This window comes from Stegostoma tigrinum, chromosome 6 (assembly GCF_030684315.1).
Source record: "Stegostoma tigrinum isolate sSteTig4 chromosome 6, sSteTig4.hap1, whole genome shotgun sequence".
Lineage (NCBI taxonomy): Eukaryota > Metazoa > Chordata > Chondrichthyes > Orectolobiformes > Stegostomatidae > Stegostoma > Stegostoma tigrinum.
Window position 1 is genome coordinate 44791904 of NC_081359.1, and position 20738 is coordinate 44812641.

General features: G+C 40.5%; 1 protein-coding gene across 4 annotated transcripts in view; it reads left to right on the plus strand.

Moving 5' to 3' along the window:
- The window catches only part of abcc4 (ATP-binding cassette, sub-family C (CFTR/MRP), member 4), a 492919-nt gene that overhangs the window by 125716 nt on the left and 346465 nt on the right, over positions 1-20738 (plus strand). For all 4 annotated transcript variants that reach the window (XR_007247792.2, XM_048533436.2, XM_048533434.2 and 1 more), the window contains exon 8: positions 16270-16519. Coding sequence is in view for 3 of the 4 variants with exons in the window: in XM_048533436.2 (XP_048389393.1) it covers positions 16270-16519 (250 nt within the window). In the remaining variant the exon portion in view is untranslated. The remainder of the gene's footprint in view (positions 1-16269; positions 16520-20738) is intronic.

Genomic DNA, 20738 nt, shown 5'->3' on the forward strand with positions numbered 1-20738 from the left:
ATTATAATCTTTCTATAGTTTCAGGCGTGTCGTGGAGACACTATGGCGGTGAGGGTATTGTTTCTGAATAGGTTAGTCAACTTTTTGATAATAATTCAGAGGTAGCTTTTGATGTAAGTCTGATAAGGGTTGAAGTTGTGAAGAAGCAGTAACGGATTTTGATGGAATGTTTAATTTAGTCTATCTTGCAATCGTAAAATGACGGTTTTATGAATGAATGGAAACACATTATGGTAAACAGTGAGTTAGTAAAGGTTTATGAACGAGTGAATGAGAATGCATTATTAGTAAACAGAATGAATGGGAATGCAGTATTAATGAATACAGCTGGCGAGTGAGTTAGTAAGGAGACCTATAATACAGTATCTCAAAACAGCATAATGTTAAAATGCCTAGGTATAAATATATGAACTGCAAAACAACAAAACACGTGAGATAACAACGTGTAGAGCTGGATGAATACAGCGGACCAAGCAGCATCAGAGGAGCAGGAAAGCGGTCATTTTGCTAGGCCTGAAACGTCAGCTTTCCTGCTCCTCTGCTGCTTGGCCTGCAGTGTTCATCTAGTTCTACACCTTGTGATCTCAGATTCTTCAGCATCTGCAGTTCCTACTATCTCTGCAACAAAACATATGAAACCAGTTATAAATATGATGGAAGTATTTCTCCAAATACTGTATTTTCCATGTTTCTGCTGCAAATGTACTGTACAGAAATCATGCCCTGAGTTGCTTGGGCCTGTACAGAAAGTTTCCAGATGATTTTTGTTTCCAAACAATGGATGTTTGATTTGGTGAGGTTACAATATATTACCATTTACTCATTTAGTAAATATGCACTGAAAACCCAGGTCATTTTATAAGTGTCTTTTATAGTGTAACTTATCTGACAGATGTTTTTAATATTGATAGTCCAGGAAGTGACATTTGTATTAGCTGGATGAACACAACAGGCCAAGCAGCATCTCAGGAGCAGGAAAGCTGACGTTCTGGGCATGGACCCTTCATCAGAATTTTTTTTTCTGATGTTGGGTCTAAGCCTGGAACGTCAGCTTTCCCGCTACTGAGATGCTGCTTGGCCTGCTGCGTTCATCCAGCTCCATACCTTGTTTTTCTCGGATTGTCCAGCATGTGCAGTTCTTATATATCAGTGGCATTTGTGTTCCTGATTTTTACATGGCAAGCCAAATTTAAGTGAAATAAAAACATCCTGTTAGTGAACTGAGAGAGAGAGAGAGAGAGAGAGAGAGAGAGAGAGAGAGTTCACAGATGAATACATTGGGCCAGAATTTTTCACCCTGATTCTCTATTGACAAATGTTGCCAAACCTCCTCCATCATGTTTCTATTTTTATTTCAAATTTCCAGCATCTGCAGTTGTTTTGCTTTTATTTATGCATATACAGGGTGTGTGTGCATGGCACCAGTTAATGGAATTTGCATTATTAAAAGTTTGGGCCACATGTCAGGACAATAGCAACTATGATCTTTCTTAATCTTCAATTCTGAAGTTCCCAACAGTGGTAAGAAATAATTTGAGAGAACTGAATCTGAAGTTAATTAGTTTCTTGACTTCAGATCTCAACTGTTATAAAATATGATAGTCCATGTTACCATATGATAGTAACCAATTGATAATGTCCTTCTGGAAGCCTTCACAACTCTTTCAAGTTGTCAACGTATGTTATTTTTCTGGAAATAGTATGTAATTTCATAAAGACATTTTCCCTCTTCTCCTTTCTGTCCTGTGACCCCTTCCCACTATATTCAATGGACACCTTCTTTCACTGGAAATCTTAGGAAGGACAACACCGAAGCCAACTTTCAAGGAAAAGGAAGTTACCATTGTATGTTAGTAGAGAAAAGGCAATTCCAATGTTTTCGTCAGTTTTTTTTTGTCTAACGGCACAGTGGCTCAGTGGTTAGCTCTGCAGCCTCACAGCGCCAGGGACCCGTGTTTGATTCCAGCCTCGGGTGACTGTCTGTGTGGAGTTTGCATATTCTTCCTGTGTCTGCATGGGTTTCCTCTGGACGCTCCGGTTTCCTCCCACAGTCCAAAGATGTGCAGGCTAGTTGGATCGGCCATGCTAAATTGCCCTTAGTGTTCAGGGGTGTGGGGGTTATAGGGTCTGGGTGGGATGCTCCAAGGAGCGGTGTGGACTTGTTGGGCCAAAAGGGCCTGTTTCCACACTGTAGGGAATCTAATCTAATCTGGAACTGAATTTTTGCCATGGATCCATTCTCAATTAAATGTGCAATCTGTGATTCAAAGAGAGGAAATACATGAGTTACATTAATTTTTTTTAAATGAAAACCAGAGCCCCTCAAATTACATTCATTCACAGATAACAAGGTGTAGAGCTGGCTGAACACAGCAGGCCAAGCAGCATCAGAGGAGCAGGAAAGCTGACATTTCAGGCCTCGACCGTTCTTCAAAAATTCACATTCATTCACAGCTCTTCTGCTTGTAATGACAAAAAACAAAAACAACGTGCTATTCATGCTGAAATGCTGAACATCAGTAGAAGTGTTTGTAGAGAGAAAAGCAGTTAGTGTTTCAGTTTGTTTTTTTCCGGAAGAAGGGTCCCAACCCGAAATGTCAAACTTTCCTGCTCCTCTGCTGCTTGGCCTGCTGTGTTCATCCAGCTTCACACTGTGTTATCTCACTGTTACAGTTTGTATTTCATTTTCATCAGAACTGACAAAAATTAGCTATGCAATAGGTTTTGAACCTGAACAGAGTCAAGGAAATGGAGGGAGACGCTCAAAAGAAGAGTCATCAGGCTGGAAATATTAGCTCTGTTCCTTTTTCCTCAAATGTTGCTAGAACTGCTGAGTTTCTCCCGCATCTATAGTATTTTGCATTCATTTCCAGCTTTTATTAGAGGGAAACATAACAAAGTGACGAGTCTTGAAGTATCACTGACCAAAACGGCTCGTCCAACTCAGACAAAATAATCTTGCCTTGAGAAGGTAATGTCCTGGTGCGAATACTTACTGATGGTGTTGGGGATAGCAAGAACTGCATGTGCTGGAGCTGGAGCAACACAGCAGGTCAGGCAGCATCAGAGGGTAGGAACGTCAAGTTTTTTGGGTTGGGACCCTTCAAAACTGGGGAGGGGGAAGGCAGCTAGGAAATAAATAGAGGGAGGGGGTGATGGATGCAGGTAGGGAGTAGTCAGTTGGATAGGTGAAAGGGAAGATGGACAGATTGTGTAAGATCGACGAGGCCAGAGAGAGGATAGGTGGGGAAGGGGAGAGATAGGTGGGGTGTTGATAGGTGGATGCAGGTAGTGGGGATTGGTCGGTGGGATGGGTGGAGCGGATAGGTGGGAGAGAAGATGGACAGGCTGTGTCAGGTCAAGGAGGTGGAGATGAGAGGGAGGTTTGGATATGGGATGAGACCAAGAGTGAGGAGATTTTACAACTGGTGAAGACTGTATTCAGGCCATTGGGCTGTAGGCTCCTGAGGGGGCAATATGAGATGTTGCTCCTCCATTTTGCATGTGGCATCATACTGGCACTGGAGGAGGCCCAGGATGGACAGGTCATCAAGGGAGTGGGAGGGGTAGTTACAATGGTTGGTGACCAGAAGGTATTGTCAATTATTGTGTACGGAGTGCAGATGCTCCATGAAACGGTCCCCGAGTCTGCACTTGGTGTGACTGATGTAGAGGAGGCCACTTCGGGAGTAACGGATACAGGATACCAGGTTGCAGGATGAACTCCTGTTGGATATGAAAAGTTTGCTTTGGGCCTTGTATGGAGGTGAAGTGGGTTGTGAGGCATGAATCTAGTAATTTCACGGTCGTGTCCTTATTGATGTTGGTGACCTGGGTTGTCTGCTTACTTGATTCATCTAGCAGTGTGGCAGTTGTTTCTTTGGCTAGGTTGATGTTGAGGCAGTTACCAGAGATGGAGAAGGAGAGGCCCAGGAGTGGGGGCAGGTATCAAAGATGGTCTAGGTGAATTTGAGGTTGGGATGAAAGGTGTTAGTAAAGTTGATGAACTGTTCAGGCTCCTCATGGGAGCACGAGGCAGTTCCAATACAATCATCTAATACAATGCAACGGAGGAAGAGGTGAAGGATGGTGCCGGTGCAACATGTAGAAAAGAGACTGTTCCACTTACCCTACAAAGAAGCAGGCATAGCTCGGATCCATACAGGTGTACATAGCCACCCCTTAGTGTGTAGGAAGTGGGAGAAGTTAAAGAGAAGTTGTTCAGGGTAAGGACAAGTTCTGTTAAGCAGATGAGGGTGTCGTTGGAGGGGGACTGATTTATATCTTAATGCCAAACCTATTTGGAATAAGGTGGACAAACTGATGGTGTCAGTCGAAGTAAATGGATATGATGTCATGGCTATTGTGGAGACATGGTTACAAGGAGATTGGAACTGGGAACTTAACACTTAAATATTTTACCTTACAGAAAGAAGGGAGAAGAGGAAAAGGTGGTGGGGTTGCACCGTTCAGAGATGAAACTTGGACAGTTGAGAGATAGTCTACGCTCTGGTCATTTAGAGATGCAGGTAAATAACAGCAAGGAAAGAAGACATTGGTAGGAGGTGTGACGAGCCACAGTAGCCACCCTGTTGAAAATGATACAAACCAAATTATACGATTGTAAAAAGGATAGAACAATAATTTTGGATGACTTTAATCTTATTGATTGGGCCATTCAAATTGGAAAGGGTGGTTACGACACCAATTCATAAAGTGCATATGGTTTCCAAGAGTGTTATGCCATTCAGCCAACAATCAAACAGACTATCTTGGATATGGTAATGAGAATGAAGCAAGTTTAATAAATGTCCCCAAAGTAAAAGGTTCCCTTAGAAGAAGTGATCATAACTTGATAGAATTTAATATTGAGTATGAGAAACTTGGGTCAGAAAATATGTGTTTAACTTAAATAAAGGGAACTACAATAAAATGAAGATAAAATTAGCTAAAGTAGATTAAGCAGATAGATTAGAAGGAGAGATGGTAAGCAAACTGTGACAGGACATAAGCGGGTAAGGAGATTTAAAAAGAATTCCAAGTAAGTAGGCAAGATTCTAAGAGAGAGATAAACCTTAGCTATCCAAGGAAGTTAAGGAAAGTATAAAGTTGAAAGAAAAAGTATACAAGGAGACAATAGTTAGTCATAGCTCCTAAGGCTGAGATAAATTCAGAATCTAGCAAAACAGGATGAGAGGCAATAAAGAGAGAAAATAAACTACAGGGACAAACTAGTGAAGTATATAAAAAGTGACAGTTAGAGCTTCATTTATGTAAAGGAAATGGGAGATGTAAGTAAGCATCGGTCACTTAGAAAATGAATCTGGCAAGATAGTTATGGGGAGCAAGGAAATGGCAAAGGAATTAAGCAGATATTTTTCATCAGTCTTTGCAGTAGAAGATAATTCTAAAATTCCATTAATACTAAAGCGTACATGGGAGGAACTAAGTACCATCACTAGAGAAGTGGTATTAGACAAATGAAGTCTAAGTCTGTGGAACATGGGGCTAAATCTGTGGAACATGATAGCTTGCATCGTAAATAAGTAGCTTCAAAATAATAGATGCATTGGCAGTAACTTACCAAAATTTCTTGAATTCAGTTTCAAAGTCTCCCTACCCCCGGCCTTATCCCACGACGAATCCTCCTGCTCATTCTTGCCTCCTTGACCTGACACAACCTGTCCATCTCTGTCCCAGCGATCTGCTCCTCCCACTTCATCGACCAATCCCTACCACTGCCTACCCCTGCACTCACCTCAACCATCACATGTACCTTCCCCAGCCCCACCCCTCCTCTCTCTTTTTTTCCCAGCTCCCTTTCCCCTCCCCATTTTTTGAGGAAAGGTATAATTTCTTTGGAGGCAGTTCTGAGAAGGTTAATTTGGAAGATCTCCGGTATGGAGGAATTGTCTTAGGTGCAAAGGTTAAATACTCACTAGGGTTTAGAAGAATGAAAGTCTCATTGAAGCATGTAGGATTCTTAAGGGATTTGTGTATATTAAGGCTGAGACACCAAATTCTTGAGCAGTAGGGGAATCAATAATGGAAGAAGGGCAGGAAAATAGATGTGAGGAATGTTATATCAGCTGTGATCCTTTTGAATGCTAGAGCAGGCTCGAGTGGCCACATGGACTACTCCAACTCCTATTCGTATTTCATGTGATCTTTTCTCATTTGGGGGAAAATGCTTCCTCCAAGAGGACATTCAGTATCTGGAACCTGGAAGGATAGTAGAAGTAGGAACCCTCAACAGTTTAAAACCTGCTTGAAAGTGCATTTGAAGTGGCATAATCTGTACAGAAACAGAGAAAGAGCTGAGTATAGTTTGTGATGGGGTCAGAGACTCTGATATTCTCAATTTTGATTGGAGGACATTTCCGCTCCGGTATTGGACGTGGGCAAGGTAAAAAGCAAATCATAAGAAAAGGATGGGCCATAAGTAATGAGGTCAATGTGTGATCAATGTATTGAGAAATCTGAGGGACCTTAGGATTGTATCACTGATTAATACATGGATTAGAAATATTAAGAAGGCACGGATAGACCCTCAGGGTACCAGAGGTAACTGCGGTAGCTTCTAACATTACAATTTAGTAGATAGGATCGAAAGTAGACACGTGGTTTCTAGATAGCGTTGAGAGGTTTTGGAGGAGGATGACTACCAAACAAGAACACTGAAATAGAAGGAATTGCCGATGCTGGAGAACCTGATACAATAAGGTGTATAGCGAGATGAACACAGCAGGCCAAGCAGCATCAGAGGAGCAGGAAAGCCCTTGTAAGTTCACCTGCTCCTCTGATGCTGCTTGGTCTGCTGCGTCCATCCAGCTCTACACCTTGTTATATAAGAATACAGAAAGATTGTTTAGAAACATTAAGAGAAACAAAAAAAATGTAGGAGCAGGAGCAGGCCATTCAGCTTTTCAAGCCTGCTCCAGCATCTAAGTTAATAATGGCTGATCATTCTGCTTTCTCCGCATACCCTTTGATCACTTTAACTCCAAGAAGTATATGCAAATCCTTGTTGAAGACATTCAATATTTGGGTCTCAACTTTGTGGCAGCAAATACCACAGGCTCACTACTCTCTGGATGAAGAAATTTCTCCTCTTCTCAGTTCTAAATGGCCAACTGTGACCCCTGATTCTGGGCTGGTTGATCATCAGAAACATCCTTTTTGCAATTACCTTGTCTAGTACTTTTGGAATTTTGTAGGTTTCTAGGAGATCTCCCCTCATTCTCCTAGATACTAGATCATGGAAAATCATAAAATCCCTACTGTGTGGAAACAGGCCCGTCGACTCAACAAGTCCATACCATCCCTCAGTATCCCACCCAGACCCATCCCTCATAATGCACCTAATCTACACATCCCTGAGTACTATGGACAATTTACCTTGGCCAGTCCAGCTAACCTGCATACCTTTATACTTGCCCTGCTGATCAGTTTATTACTACTTTATGGTTCCTGCCATCCCATGTGTTTTAATTTTATATGCTGGTGTCTTATGTGAGACCTTTTGAAAGCCTTCTGAAATTCTAAGTGAACCACATTTGCTGACTGTGTGTCCCACTATCTCAATTAGTTATGTCCTCAGAAACTCTAGTTGTTTTGTTAAGCATGTCTTCCCTTTTGTAAATCCATGCTGACTTTGTCCAATTAAGTCACTGTTTTCCAAGTGCTCTGATTAAATGTTTCACAATGGAATCTAGCATTTACCCCACAACCAATGTCAGGCTAACTAGTGTGTAATTCCTCGTTGTCTCTCCACCTGCCTTTTTAAACAGTGGGGTTCCCTTAGCTGATCTCCTGTCCATAGGAACTGTTCCAGAGCTAGTAGAATCTTGGAAGATGACCACCAATGCATCCACTAAAAGGGCTACTGCCAGAAAGCCTCTGGGATGTAAATTATCTGGCCTTGGGGACCTCTCAGCCTCTAATCCTATCTATTTTCCCAACACTGTTTCCTTACTAATACTGACTTCTTTCCATTCTCCCCTCTCACTAGACCCCAATGTCTTTCTGACATTATTTGTGTCTTAATTTGTGAAGATGCAACCAAAGATGTGTTTAATTGCCATTTCTTTGTTCCCTGTCTTAACTCCCCCTGATTTTGACTGTATGTCCAAGCCCGTCATGCTGTAATTTGTGATTTTGGTTAGGCCATTGCAGTCAATGACATGAATAGAAACTTGACTTTTTGAATATGAGGTGATTAGAAAAATTGCATTTAGAAAATTGCCTCGTGGTCAAGGGGAAAGGGTTGGATTTTCAAGATGCATTATTTTGTAAGGATCAAAGGGATCAAAGTTAGATTATTGGAGGCATGTGGGATGTTGATAGATATGAAAGCTTGAGAGGAAAGATGACTGCTCAAATTCTAAGCAATCAAGCGGATGAAGAAGGCAAGTTGAATTGCAGAAATTTAGTGAAAACTGGATTGAGAAAGCAGTTGGTCTCATGGTCAAGATGACCTTGGATAGGTCATAAGGAGAGGTAGAGAAACCAGAGAAAGATTTGAGTTAAAGATTTGGAATTGGAGTAAGTTTGATGTGGTGGGATGCAGAAAACAGGATGTTTTAGAGCTAACTGGTTTGTTTCATTCTTAGTCATAAAGAAGTTAATTAGCTCCTTGCATGTAGTAGATATAGCAGGAGAAGGATTTTAGCTCACTGGTTCTCATATTAGTAGGACCCCTTGTCAAATTGATTCGTACTCACGGACTTCACCAATCTAAATTATAACACTCAATTGTCAAGTGAACAATAATAATTTCAAGAAAACAGACATTTCCTTACAGCTTTCATTAAGATGGGCATGCTTGCTTCTAACCACAGAAACTGTATACCCTTCGTGCAACGTTTGTTAATGAAAGTAATATATTGTTTTTCACTCCTAGATAATCTGGTAGTTCATCTTCATAGACCAAACGGTGCTGTGGACAGTCTTGTATTTTTGTACTCATTCTTAGGTATGCAGTACTCGTATAGTTAATAAAACTACTTTCATGAGGATGACTGAACTCACTTGGCACCCATATTATCTTTGTCATCTGCATTGTGATTTTCATGCTGCTGTCAGTGTGCCCCTCTCCAGTTTGAGAGCTGACTATGCTGCACGTGTGGAGACTATATTATACTCTCAACATCTGAGTTGTGCCAAGCCCACCACTAGCCATCATCAATCTTGACCACACAACCCTGGGCAGCCATTTGTCTGTTGTCCATTGAGGAGTTTTCCATTTTTTTTGCGTATCTCTCCAGACCCAAATTTGACATGCACTGTTTTAATTGATGGGTGGTAGTGGGGAAGAGAATCCAGGAATAATCTTGGTGGACAAGATTAAAACAGGATTTGGTAGAAAAACAGGTCTGGCACCATCTGTGGAGAGAAAGCAAAGTTATCATTTTGGCTTCAGTGATCTGTCTTCAGAACTTTGACGCCCAGGGTGAAACTGGAGTAATGACTAGATTTTGGTAGAGTTGAGACGAGTGTGATATTGTCAGCTCTGCCAATGAATATCTAAACCAACTGTCTAGCATAAACATGTGAGTTTGCAAGTCGTGTACTTAAGGCAGGTGTCTGCAACTTTCAGCTCCTGCAGAACTTCTCATATAACTTCTGCCTTTAACAATCTTTAGAAATCTGGAATTAAGAGTCTAATGATGACCGTGAATTCATTGCCAATTGTTGGAAAAACCCACCTGGTTCACTAATATCCTTTAGGGAGGAAAACTGTCATTCTTGCCCAGTCTGGCCTACATGTGACTTCAGACTGACACCAATGTGATTGACTCTGAGCTGCCCTCAGGACACTTAAGGATGGGCAATAAATGCTGCCTAGCCAGTGTGCTGTCTTCCCATGAATGAATAAAGAAAAGCAATCAAATCCAATCTGGTAATTGTATTGCTTATTTCATTTGTTAAACTTGTGTTAGCATTTGTACATAAATGAAAATCATTCACTGAACAAGTTCTTCTTGAAAATCTTGAAAATATTGTTCAGCTATATCTTCTAGTTGTCATTATTATTGGCATTTGAGAAATACCATTGAAGTTATATATTGTGTTATTGACTAAATTCGAAAATGGCATCTCATGATAAAGATTTATAGTGTATAATCATTAATAGCTTAATTGCTGATTTACTTAAACATGTAACAGCCTTTTCTGTTAGCTAATGCAGCACAATGTTCTGAAAGTCCTCTTTGGTGAATTCTATGAAGTCAGTTTGGAGGCTCAAAAAAGTGTCTTGGCTTAGATGTGGCATGAATGGAAGGAGCCAGGAACTTTTTACAAAAAAAACCCTAATTGAAACAGTAGACTTGGCTCAGAGTGGCAGATAAAATGCACAAGCAAAATCGATTTAGATGACACAGGATTGTTGGAGTATTAAAGAGACCTGTCGTGGCCATAAACATGAAAAGGTTTTCTTTGATCCGGCTGCCTTATATCAAATAGATGAGGAAATAGTATTTAAGCTCAGATTTGCAAATGATCATTGAGTTATAACAATCTTCTGAAGCACTTCAGCACTCCAGCTAGAAAGATTCTGGAATTTAGCAGGAGCTGCCTTTTGTACAAAGCATGCATTTTCCCTCTTGGATTTGGTACCTTAAAGCCAACCTTTGGTGTGTGCTGATCTCCTGATGTTTTCTGAGCTACTTGGACCACTAGTAGTGCTGCAAAACCTGCAGATTCATTTTCTGAAGAAGGGTCCTGACTCGAAACATCAGCTTTCCTGCTCTTCATCCAGCTCTACATCTTATTATCTGCAGATTCCTTTGTTGTCCTAAAATACAGAAGAGTTATCTCTTTCAAATTTACATAGAGTTCAAATCACAGTTGAAAGATTGTTTTGGAAACTTTATTCATCTGAATGCGACATAGATTCAGTATAATTAGGCTTTACAGTTTGGTAGCTATTGATCTGTACTCAAACAGGAGGGCTTTTAAACGTTCCCAATTGTAACTCAATGTTTCTACCATTCAGTCAGATTTTCATCTACAGTGACTTGAGTTATCTTGACCATTGTTGTGAAATTATTAATCATCTTCCTACACCTGTTGGATGCTAGTAATTGTGATCCCTGTTACAGTACTTCCCACCATGTTTGGACTGATGGCCTTTCAAGCTTGGACTGATGGCCTTTCAAAATTCAGGTCCAGCTGTCTTTCCAAAGTTTGTTCAGCTAGTAAGGCAATTTTACAGATGTGTTTGTGAATGTGGGAGCATTTCCTGCTGGCGATTTTTTTTGCTTGAGGTTGCTGCTTTCGTTTGTAGTGAGCTGCTGTCCAAGATCAGAGGTGCTGCCACAAACAAAAGTATTCATACCATTTAGCATATTCTGTTACTGGTGCTAATTTAATGGAAAGCATTTTACTGCTGCTAGCTTTGTCACACCACAAGTAAGGTCTAGAGAAAGTCAGTAGACTAGAGACAATTGTGTGGTTAGACAGAAATCCCACTCCACTATTAATCCATAAATTGGAGTGAATTCTAGGCTAAACACATCAAGAAGCTTCTCCTTTCTTCCATGAAAAATCAAATTGATATTGATGGAGTGAAAATATCAATTATGAGTCCTCTTTTTGAAAATTAATTTTCCTGCTGCTGAAAATGTTTGTTTGGTTGGTTACGCGTTCAGGTTGAATTGTAATTTTCTTCTCACCTTGAAGAGATGCATTGCGATTTTAAGTGTAGAAAAATGTTGACGAGCTGCTATGTAATCAAGATAATAAGTGGTTCTTTTATAATTGCACTCACATATCAGCCTCTGTCTTGGGATGAATTGTGATAAGGAAGGAAGTTGTAAGAAAACAAAAGGAAAAATGTTGTAGTCTTGGAGTATTTCAGCATTCAAAGTTAATCTAACGTTTGACTTGGTCTAGACTTGCTCGCTGAGCCGGTGTGTTTGATTACAGACGTTTCATCACCCAGCTAGTCTTGTGCGATTGATAAGCAGGAAGGCATTATCTACATAGCAGATCCAGAGTTTGGGTTGTATAGTGGGGAGCACTATCTGTTCTAACCTTTGCATCACTTCTTTTGCTATCGTTCCTGATATTGGGGTTCAGTTGATTGTTTGACTGTATGGTTGTTGAGAGGGGAAGTGGTTTGTGAGGCACAGATCCAGCAGTTTCAGGGTGCTGCCCTTGTTGATGCAGTTGGTGTCGTGGATGTCTGCCTATCAGGTTCTTCCAGCAGTGTGGAAATTGTCTCTTTGGCTAGGTCAATGTTTATGGATGTAAATAGTGCTGTCACGTCAAAGGATATCATTATCTTGCCGTCTTCAATTCTGGTGCCCTTGATAATCTTGAGGAATTCTTGGGAGGAGTGGATGGAGTGGGTAGTGTTGTCCACTAAGCACTTCAGTTTCCATTGTAGTTCTTTGGCTACTCTGTATGTTGGCGTGCCTGGTAGTGAGACAATAGGTCTTGGTGGACCACTGGTTGGTGTAACTTAGGGAGTCCATATACTTCCTACATGAATGCCTCAGAAAACAGGTGTTACCACAGAGTTTAAAATATAAACCAACAATCCACAGGCATGGAGAATAGCTGTGCAGAGCGACTGCAGAATGTTAAGGGTTATGATGAATGATGCCACTAACTGCCTCCACAAATATAAGCAGGATATAGTGTGCCAAAAAAATCTGTACTTCAATGCAACCAACCAAGAATGGACAACCGCACTGGAACAAGCCATCACCATACAACAACAAAAGACCAGAACAAAGAAAAGAATAGTCTTACAAGAAAAACTGTCCAAACTTGCCCACAGACAATACAGAAACATGGATTAAGAACATCTTAGACCGACCGCTTACAGATACTGAGAAGACCGTCCTAATACATGGATTGAATTATAAGTACAGAGATGCCAAAAAACTGACTTCCTGACTGCACTAGAATTGACACTAAAGAGCAACTGAATCACAGAGGAAATACAATAGTCCATCAGACAGATGATAGTCCCAATACTTCGCAGAAAAGGTAAATAGAATACATTTAATGCAGAAGAGATGAAAGCCCTGGAAAGATTCAAGAAAAACAAAAAAAAATCATAATCTGACTGGCAGACAAAGGAGTCAGGATGTGATCTTAATGGACCCCAATGGAGAAAGCTAACGCATTACTCGCAGATACCAACACCGATGGTGATAGATGCACCTGCACAGTTAGAGAACTGGATTACATTACAACAACCCGGAAGAAATTACACAACTCCAGGAGATGTCAGCAAGACAGACTACCAAAAAACAAAGCCAGAAGGATCCAACACCCCCTGCTTCTTTGGACTCACTAAGGTACACAAATCAGGGGTCCCCCTCAGATTCCAACATATAGACTAGCCAAAGAACAACAACAAAAACTGAAATACTTAGTAAACAACACTACCCACACCACCCATTCCTCCCAAGAATTCATAGGAACATAGAGTCCCTACTGTGTGCAAACAGGCCATTCGGCCCAACAAGTTCACGCTGTCCCTCCAAAGAACATCCCACCAAGCATCATTCCCCTAATTTCCCATGCCTAACTTACCTAACCTAGACACTCCTGAACACTGTGGGCAATTTAGCATGGCCAATCCATCTACCTGCACAACTTTGGACTGTGGGAGGAAACCGGAGCACCTGGAGGAAACCCACGCAGACAGGGGGGAGAATGTGCAAACTCCACACAACCTGAGGGTGGAATCGAACCTGGCACTGTTCCCTGGCACTGGGCCACCCTCAAATTCCTCAACATCCAGAACAGAAGAGGAAGAGATAATGAAGTTATGGCACTATTTATATCCATAAAAAATGACCTAGTCAAAGAGACAACTGCCACAGTGCTGGATGGATCAGGAAGGCAGACACTCCACGATATCAAACAAATCAATGGAGCATCAATGGGATCCCCAATATCAGGACTGACAGCAGAAGCGATAATGCAAAGGTTAGAATGAACAGCACTTCCCACTATCCAACCTAAACTCAGGGTCCACTACGTAGATGACACCTTCATGATTATCTAGTGCACAAGACCAGAAGAAACCTACTGACGCACAAACAACATTCTCACTGGAATGAAATTCACAAAAGAAGAAGAAAACAATAACTGACTACCTTTCCTAGACATAACGATAGAACATAACAACAACAGGAAACTTCAGATCAGCATATACAGAATACACCAACAATCACTCCATCACCCATAAACAGAGGTGCATCAAGACGTTATTCAAATGAGCCATAGCACACTGCAACAATCTGGAATTGTGCAAAGCGGAATAGGAGCACTTATACGGAATTTTCAAGAGGAATGGATACTCAAAAAGCACAATTCACCATTACCTCCATGACACACCACAACAAGAAGACACGCTACCGCCAGACACACGAGTCATCCTACCATACATCAGAGACGCATCAGAAATGACCACAAGACTACTCAGACCCCTAGGTTTCAGGGTAGCTCACAAACCAACAAAGACCCTGCCACAACTACTGACGAATGTAAAATGTAAAGAAGTCCATACCCACAACTGATAAAACTAATCTTATGAAAAATACTATGCAAGGACTGTGAGAAACATTATATAGTCCAAACTGGAAGAAAAATGACAATTAGAATACACAAACACCAACTAGCCATGAAGAGAGACGACCAGTTCTCACTGGACTTAATACATGGACAAAGAAGGATACAAATTCGACCTGGACAACTCGTCCATAATAGCACAAGCCAAACAGAGACATAACAGGGAATTCCTGGAGGCCTGGCATTCCAACCAGAACTCCATCAACAAACACATTGAACTGGACCTGATACACAAACCACTGAGAAACAGAAACAGTGGTGCTAACCACCCCAGCAAACCGAAGCATATAAATACCAAGTGTGATAGAACACCAACGCTTCACCAGAGGTGCAATGATGGTGTTACCTAGCAGCGTGATGAAACCTCTTTAATTAAACACACCAGCTGTTTGAGCAAGTCTACAACATCATCCACAACACAAACTACAGATCTTCTCAAAAATTTTGAATTTGACATGTTCATTGAATTTTTCTGGTGGTGGGGGAGTTACCAAAAATTTAGGAATATTAACAATTAATATTTTACTTTGTATATCTGCTGGAAAGTAAATTTTATTTGTATTAGCAAAGAAGTTATTACCATATATAATGGTTTAAAAGTCAAGTTTTTAAGACAAAATGTCAGCAGTTAAATTGTACATGAATAATATTTTTAGAAGGATTTTGTGCTTAAGGGATCCCACTCTTGGCCCTGTCCTGGAGCAATGTTTCCTGCTCCTGAAGATGACATCCTGCTTGTGGCTTCCCTCGCTCCCCCTTGTCACTTGCCTGGCCACACTGGCTGATGCATCCTTCCAGGTTCATTCAAGGAGTCAAAGAAATTTCGTCATGAAAACACGGCTAATTCCTGAAAACAAAATAGAAATTACTGGGAAACCTCAGTAGGTCTGGCAGCATCTGTGGAGAAAACTCAGAGGTAATGTTAGCTTTGATATCTTGCCACAGATGCTGCCAGATCCACTGAGATTTTAAAGCAGTTTCTGCTTTAGTTTGTGTTTTCCAGCATAGGTTCTTTCCAGGTTCTTTTGCTTTTTGGCCTACTTCTGGAGAATCTTGCCAGATGAAACCTGAGAGGTGAAGTGTGGCAATAGTCAGTGTTGCAAAATTCCATTAATGTTTTACTGATGGTTTTTTTTTCCATGTTGCAGTTTCATCTTGTCATTGTACTTCCATGGTTTTCATTGTGTTATTTACTACTCCAGTTGTGTGATGAACATTCCATTTCCGTTGATATTTTCTAGTTCAAATTTCCAAATCAGTAGTTAGTCATAACTATTACACGGAAATAATAACTCCCATTTCAGGGCGTTTTCATTTGGTCAAGTGTAATTTATGGTCTTGATTCTCATGCTGACCACTGTTTTCACAAATGGCTTTTATTTATAGACTTGATTTACTTCTCCTTATTCCTCAAAAACTAGGATCAGCTAATGCACAAGATACATGAAAGGTGAAGAATTTTTTTGGGTCAACTGTTATTCAAGTATATATAGTCATCATATGTCTATTAAATACTAATCTACTGAAACTCAGTAAGACTAAGGTTGTTAAAAGATTGTATTTTTGATAAAGTATTAATGGAGGACATTGGATGAATGTTTAACCTAAAAACAAAACCTCTTTTCAAACGTATTGTGAGACCATGACAAACGGTAGTTCTATTCTGCATTTCAGGAAGGAGATTGCCATGGTTCTACGAAGCTCTTATCTACGTGCCTTGAACATGGCCTCGTTCTTTATTGCAAGCAAGATGATATTGTTTTTTACATTCCTGGTGTATGTGCTGCTTGGCAACACTATAACAGCAAGTTGTGTGTTTGTCACAGTTTCATTGTACAGTGCTGTGAGACTCACAGTAACCCTGTTCTTCCCAGCAGCTATTCAGACAGCTTCTGAGGGATTAATCAGCATAAGAAGGATAAAGGTATGTAGTAGTATCGAAAAATAAATTTGTTTTACTGATTTTGTTTCCCTTGGCAAGGAAGACCTATTACTTTGGTGTAATTCTAAACTTTTGGCCAGGAACATTAGTGCAAGGAAATGGAGCTCTTTGTTGGTTAGGATATTCAGTACCAGCATTAATAAAGACAATGTAATTGCTATGGAAATTATAGGTTACAGGAAGCAGTAAAATAACTGTTGATAACTTTGGCATTAGGCTAGGCTATTCAACCCATTTGGATAATGGCTAATCTGCACTTTCATTCTATTAACCTCTTGTTTGCATACCACTTGATACCCTTATGTAACAAACCAACTGGATTGCATACTCCTTCATATCTATACCTAACAATCTGCCTTGATTCCATATCCCCTACCTATCAACCAACCTATGCCCCTTAATACTGAAACCTATAACTTAGTTTTGTAATTTTAACAGATTTTTGAGGGAATTGTTCTGGATATTTTCACTATCATTGCACAAAGAGATAATTTATGACATTGTCCCTGAATAACTTAGCTTCAGTTGTAAGGTTTTGTTCTGAAGGAAATAATTTCTGTCTACCCTATTAAAACATTTAATTAAATTCAACACCTCTGTTATCTAACAACACAACCTCCTGTACTCATGGCAATAGAGAACTAACCTTCGTAGATTTCAAAGAACAAAAAACAAAGAAACCTACAGCACAGGAACAGGCCCTTCGGCCCTCCAAGCCTGCGCCAATCAAGATCCTCTGTCTAACCTGTCATCTATTTTCTAACGGTCTGTGTCCATTTGCTCCCTGCCCATCCATGTACCTGTCCAAATATATCTTAAAAGATGCTAACGTGTCTGCGTCTACCACCTCCACTGGCAATGTGTTCCAGGCACCCACCACCCTCTGTGTAAAGAACTTTCCATGCATATCTCCCTTAAATGTTCCTCCTCTCACTTTGAACTCATGACCCCTAGTAATTGAGTCCTCCACTCTGGGGAAAAAGCTTCTTGCCATCCACCCTGTCATCTGACAGTCCCCTTCACTATCAGCTGCTCCACCAATCTTAGTGTCATCTGCAAACGTGCTGATCAGACCACCTGCACCTTCCTCCAGATCATTTACATATATCACAAACAACAGTGGTCCCAGCACAGATCCCTGTGGAACACCACTGGTCACAGGTCTCCAATTTGAGAAACTCCCTTCTACTACTTCTCTCTGTCTCCTATTGCCTAGCCAGTTTTTTATCCACCTAGCTAGCACACCCTGGACCCCATGCGACTTTACTTTCTCCATCAGCCTACCATGGGGAACCTTATCAAACGCCTTGCTGAAGTCCATGTATGTGACATCTACAGCCTTTCCCTCATCAACCAACTTTGTCACGTCCTCAAAGAATTCTATTAAGTTGGTAAGACATGACCTCCCTGCACAAAACCATGTTGCCTATCACTGATAAGCCCATTTTCTTCCAAATGGGGATAGATCCTATCCCTCAGTATCTTCTCCAGTAGCTTCCCTACCACTGACGTCAGGCTCACCGGTTGATAATTACCTGGATTATCCTTGCTGCCCTTCTTAAACAAGGGGACAACATTTCATAGAATCCCTACAGTGTGGAAATAGGCCCTTCAGACCAAGTCCACACCAACCGTCAGAGCATCCCACCCAGACCCATCTTATCTACACATCCCTGAACACTGTCTAATTTAGCAGAGCCAATCCATTTAGCCCGCACATCTTTGGACTGCGGCGGTGTCGGGGAGGAAACTTGAGCACCCTGTGATACAGTAGTCTAATTAGCCATGGTATCACTCTGATAAATACACACTATAATCCTTCCAAGGCCAATTTATTCTTCCTGAGATGAGGTTGCTAGAACTAAATTAGAGACTTCTGTTGGAATTGAACCACAGTGCTCTCTACAACTGTAATATAACTTTCAGTCTCTTTTCATTCAAAGACCAAAAATGAAGGCTAGCAGTTTATGTGGCTTTTAAATTATTTGTTGTCATCCACTTGTTTTCAAGTTAATGTGAATCAACCCTGAAATTTTTGTACAGCTCCATAGTTCTATTTCTTTTCATTACGGAAATCTTCTTTAATCATTAATCCTGTACTTCCGACATTGCACTTGCCATTTTCCAGTTTAACCTGCACACAAATAATTTAACAATGTCCCTTTCCAGTGTCTTGTTCCATTTATGCAATGCGCTATTTATCCAAACTTTGTCAGCAATCGTCCTTTCCTCATCCACTTTAGCCAACTTACAAAGGAATGAGGCTAACTGCCTTTATTTAAGTTTGGTACTATTGTTTCCATTCAAAGTTTTCTCACTTTCAAACAGAATTCTAAATTCTACTGTGTTGTTAGGCTTTCCTCAGGAATTATTTTACTCTTGAGATAATTTAGTATACCTGTCTCGTTACATATTAACAGATCCAGAACAGCCCCCTAGTTGGATCCACAACATATTGTACTAGGAAGTTTTCTGAAGCATAATCTGAATTCTTCCTTCTGCTTCTTTTGCCAGTTGGTTTTCCCAAGCTACATCAAAGTTAAAGTCATCCTTGATTCATGCATTTCTATATAAATGTGTCCTTATTACCTCCAGTTTTCTTTGCACCCCCTGCCACCAACCCCGGGGCCTGAGGTATATCTGCTGTTGGAGACCTGTGGACTAATCCTGCCAGTGTCATTTCCCTCTTGTTATTTCACACCACAATTTGCATATAAATAAAACAAAATTTAAAAAAGTTTTATTTTTGGTCACTAAAATGCTGTAGCTCCCATGTATTGATTTTTGAATTTCAGTGAATACAATTTTCTGGATTTGCTTTATTTTCAGTTGATGTTTTGAGATTTACAAAAATGGCTTTCCTTCCTCAAATGTGTTGTTTCTGCGCTGTCTAAATAGTTTACTTGCCAATTTATTAAGTGATTGTAAACAAATATGTTTAAGCCTAAGAGAGGATAAAGTACTGAAACAGAAAATAGGAGCAGGAGTAGACTATTCTGCCTTTTGAGACTGCTCTGCTATTCAATAGGGTCATGGCTGATCATCCAACTCAGTATCCTGTTTCCCTTGCCAACCCATTTGATTTGATCCCTTTAACCTAAGGCTATCTATCTCATTGAAAATATTGTATTTCTGTCAGTGCAGTCTTTGAGCAGAAGGACATCTTCCATACTGCATAATTCCATGGTTCAGTGTTTTGTCTCAGTTGCCTTCTATGGCAGAGAATTTCACAGGCTCACCACTCTCTGCATGAAAAAAATGATCCTTATCTCAGTCCAAGTGGCTTATCCCAACTTCTCAGACAGTGACTCCTGGTTCTGGACTCCCTGGTCAACTGGAACATCCTTACTGTGTTTACCCTGTCCAGTCCTGTCAGCATTTTGTAGATTTGTAAGATGCACAATTAATTTGTTGGAATGATATCAGAAATCTGGAACAATTAATCAAATGATAAAATTAGAAAAGTAGTGATTGTTTCCAGAGTAGAGTACATCAGGGGAATTTTAGTAGAACAGTAAATATGGTTTTAATGAAATAAGTAAGGAGATATTTCTCCCAGTAGGTCAATTGTCTGTAAACAACAGAATTGGATTCAGGCAATAAGCAATTTAAAAAGTTAAGATGAGTATTTTTAATGCAGCAATCAATTATGATCTAGAATGATCCCTACCTCTCTCTTCTCTCGTTCCCCAATTTTCTTCTCCCTTTCCACATTTCCTATTCTCCCTCTCTCTTCTCCACCTGTACCCACTTCTCCCCCACAACTCCTTTCCCCCATCTCCCTCCACCTGTGTGTTTGAGCACTCTTTCTCTTCCAAAAACAGGACTTTCTCACCAAGGAATGAAAGGAGCAAAAATCTCACCTTAAAGCAATGAAAGTAACTCCAGCTGTGGAACAGCCATTGAGATTTGGGTGGTAAAAGGAGGAGTAAGATTGGTTGGGGACCAAAATGTTCATTTACACCTGGAAGCAGGTTGCATGACTGACGTGTTAAACGAATGCTTTGCATCTGTCTTAGCAAAGAGAGGGATACAATCCAAGCCATGGTGACAGAGAAAATGCATCCAAGGATTTTTAAGAAAGCCTATATGGAAATTTCAGGGGTACCAGCCACAATCTTTGTCTTTCCTAGACTTGCTGAGGTGCAAAAGACTGGAAAATCACACATTCCAGCCTTGCTAAAGAAAGATTATAAGGATA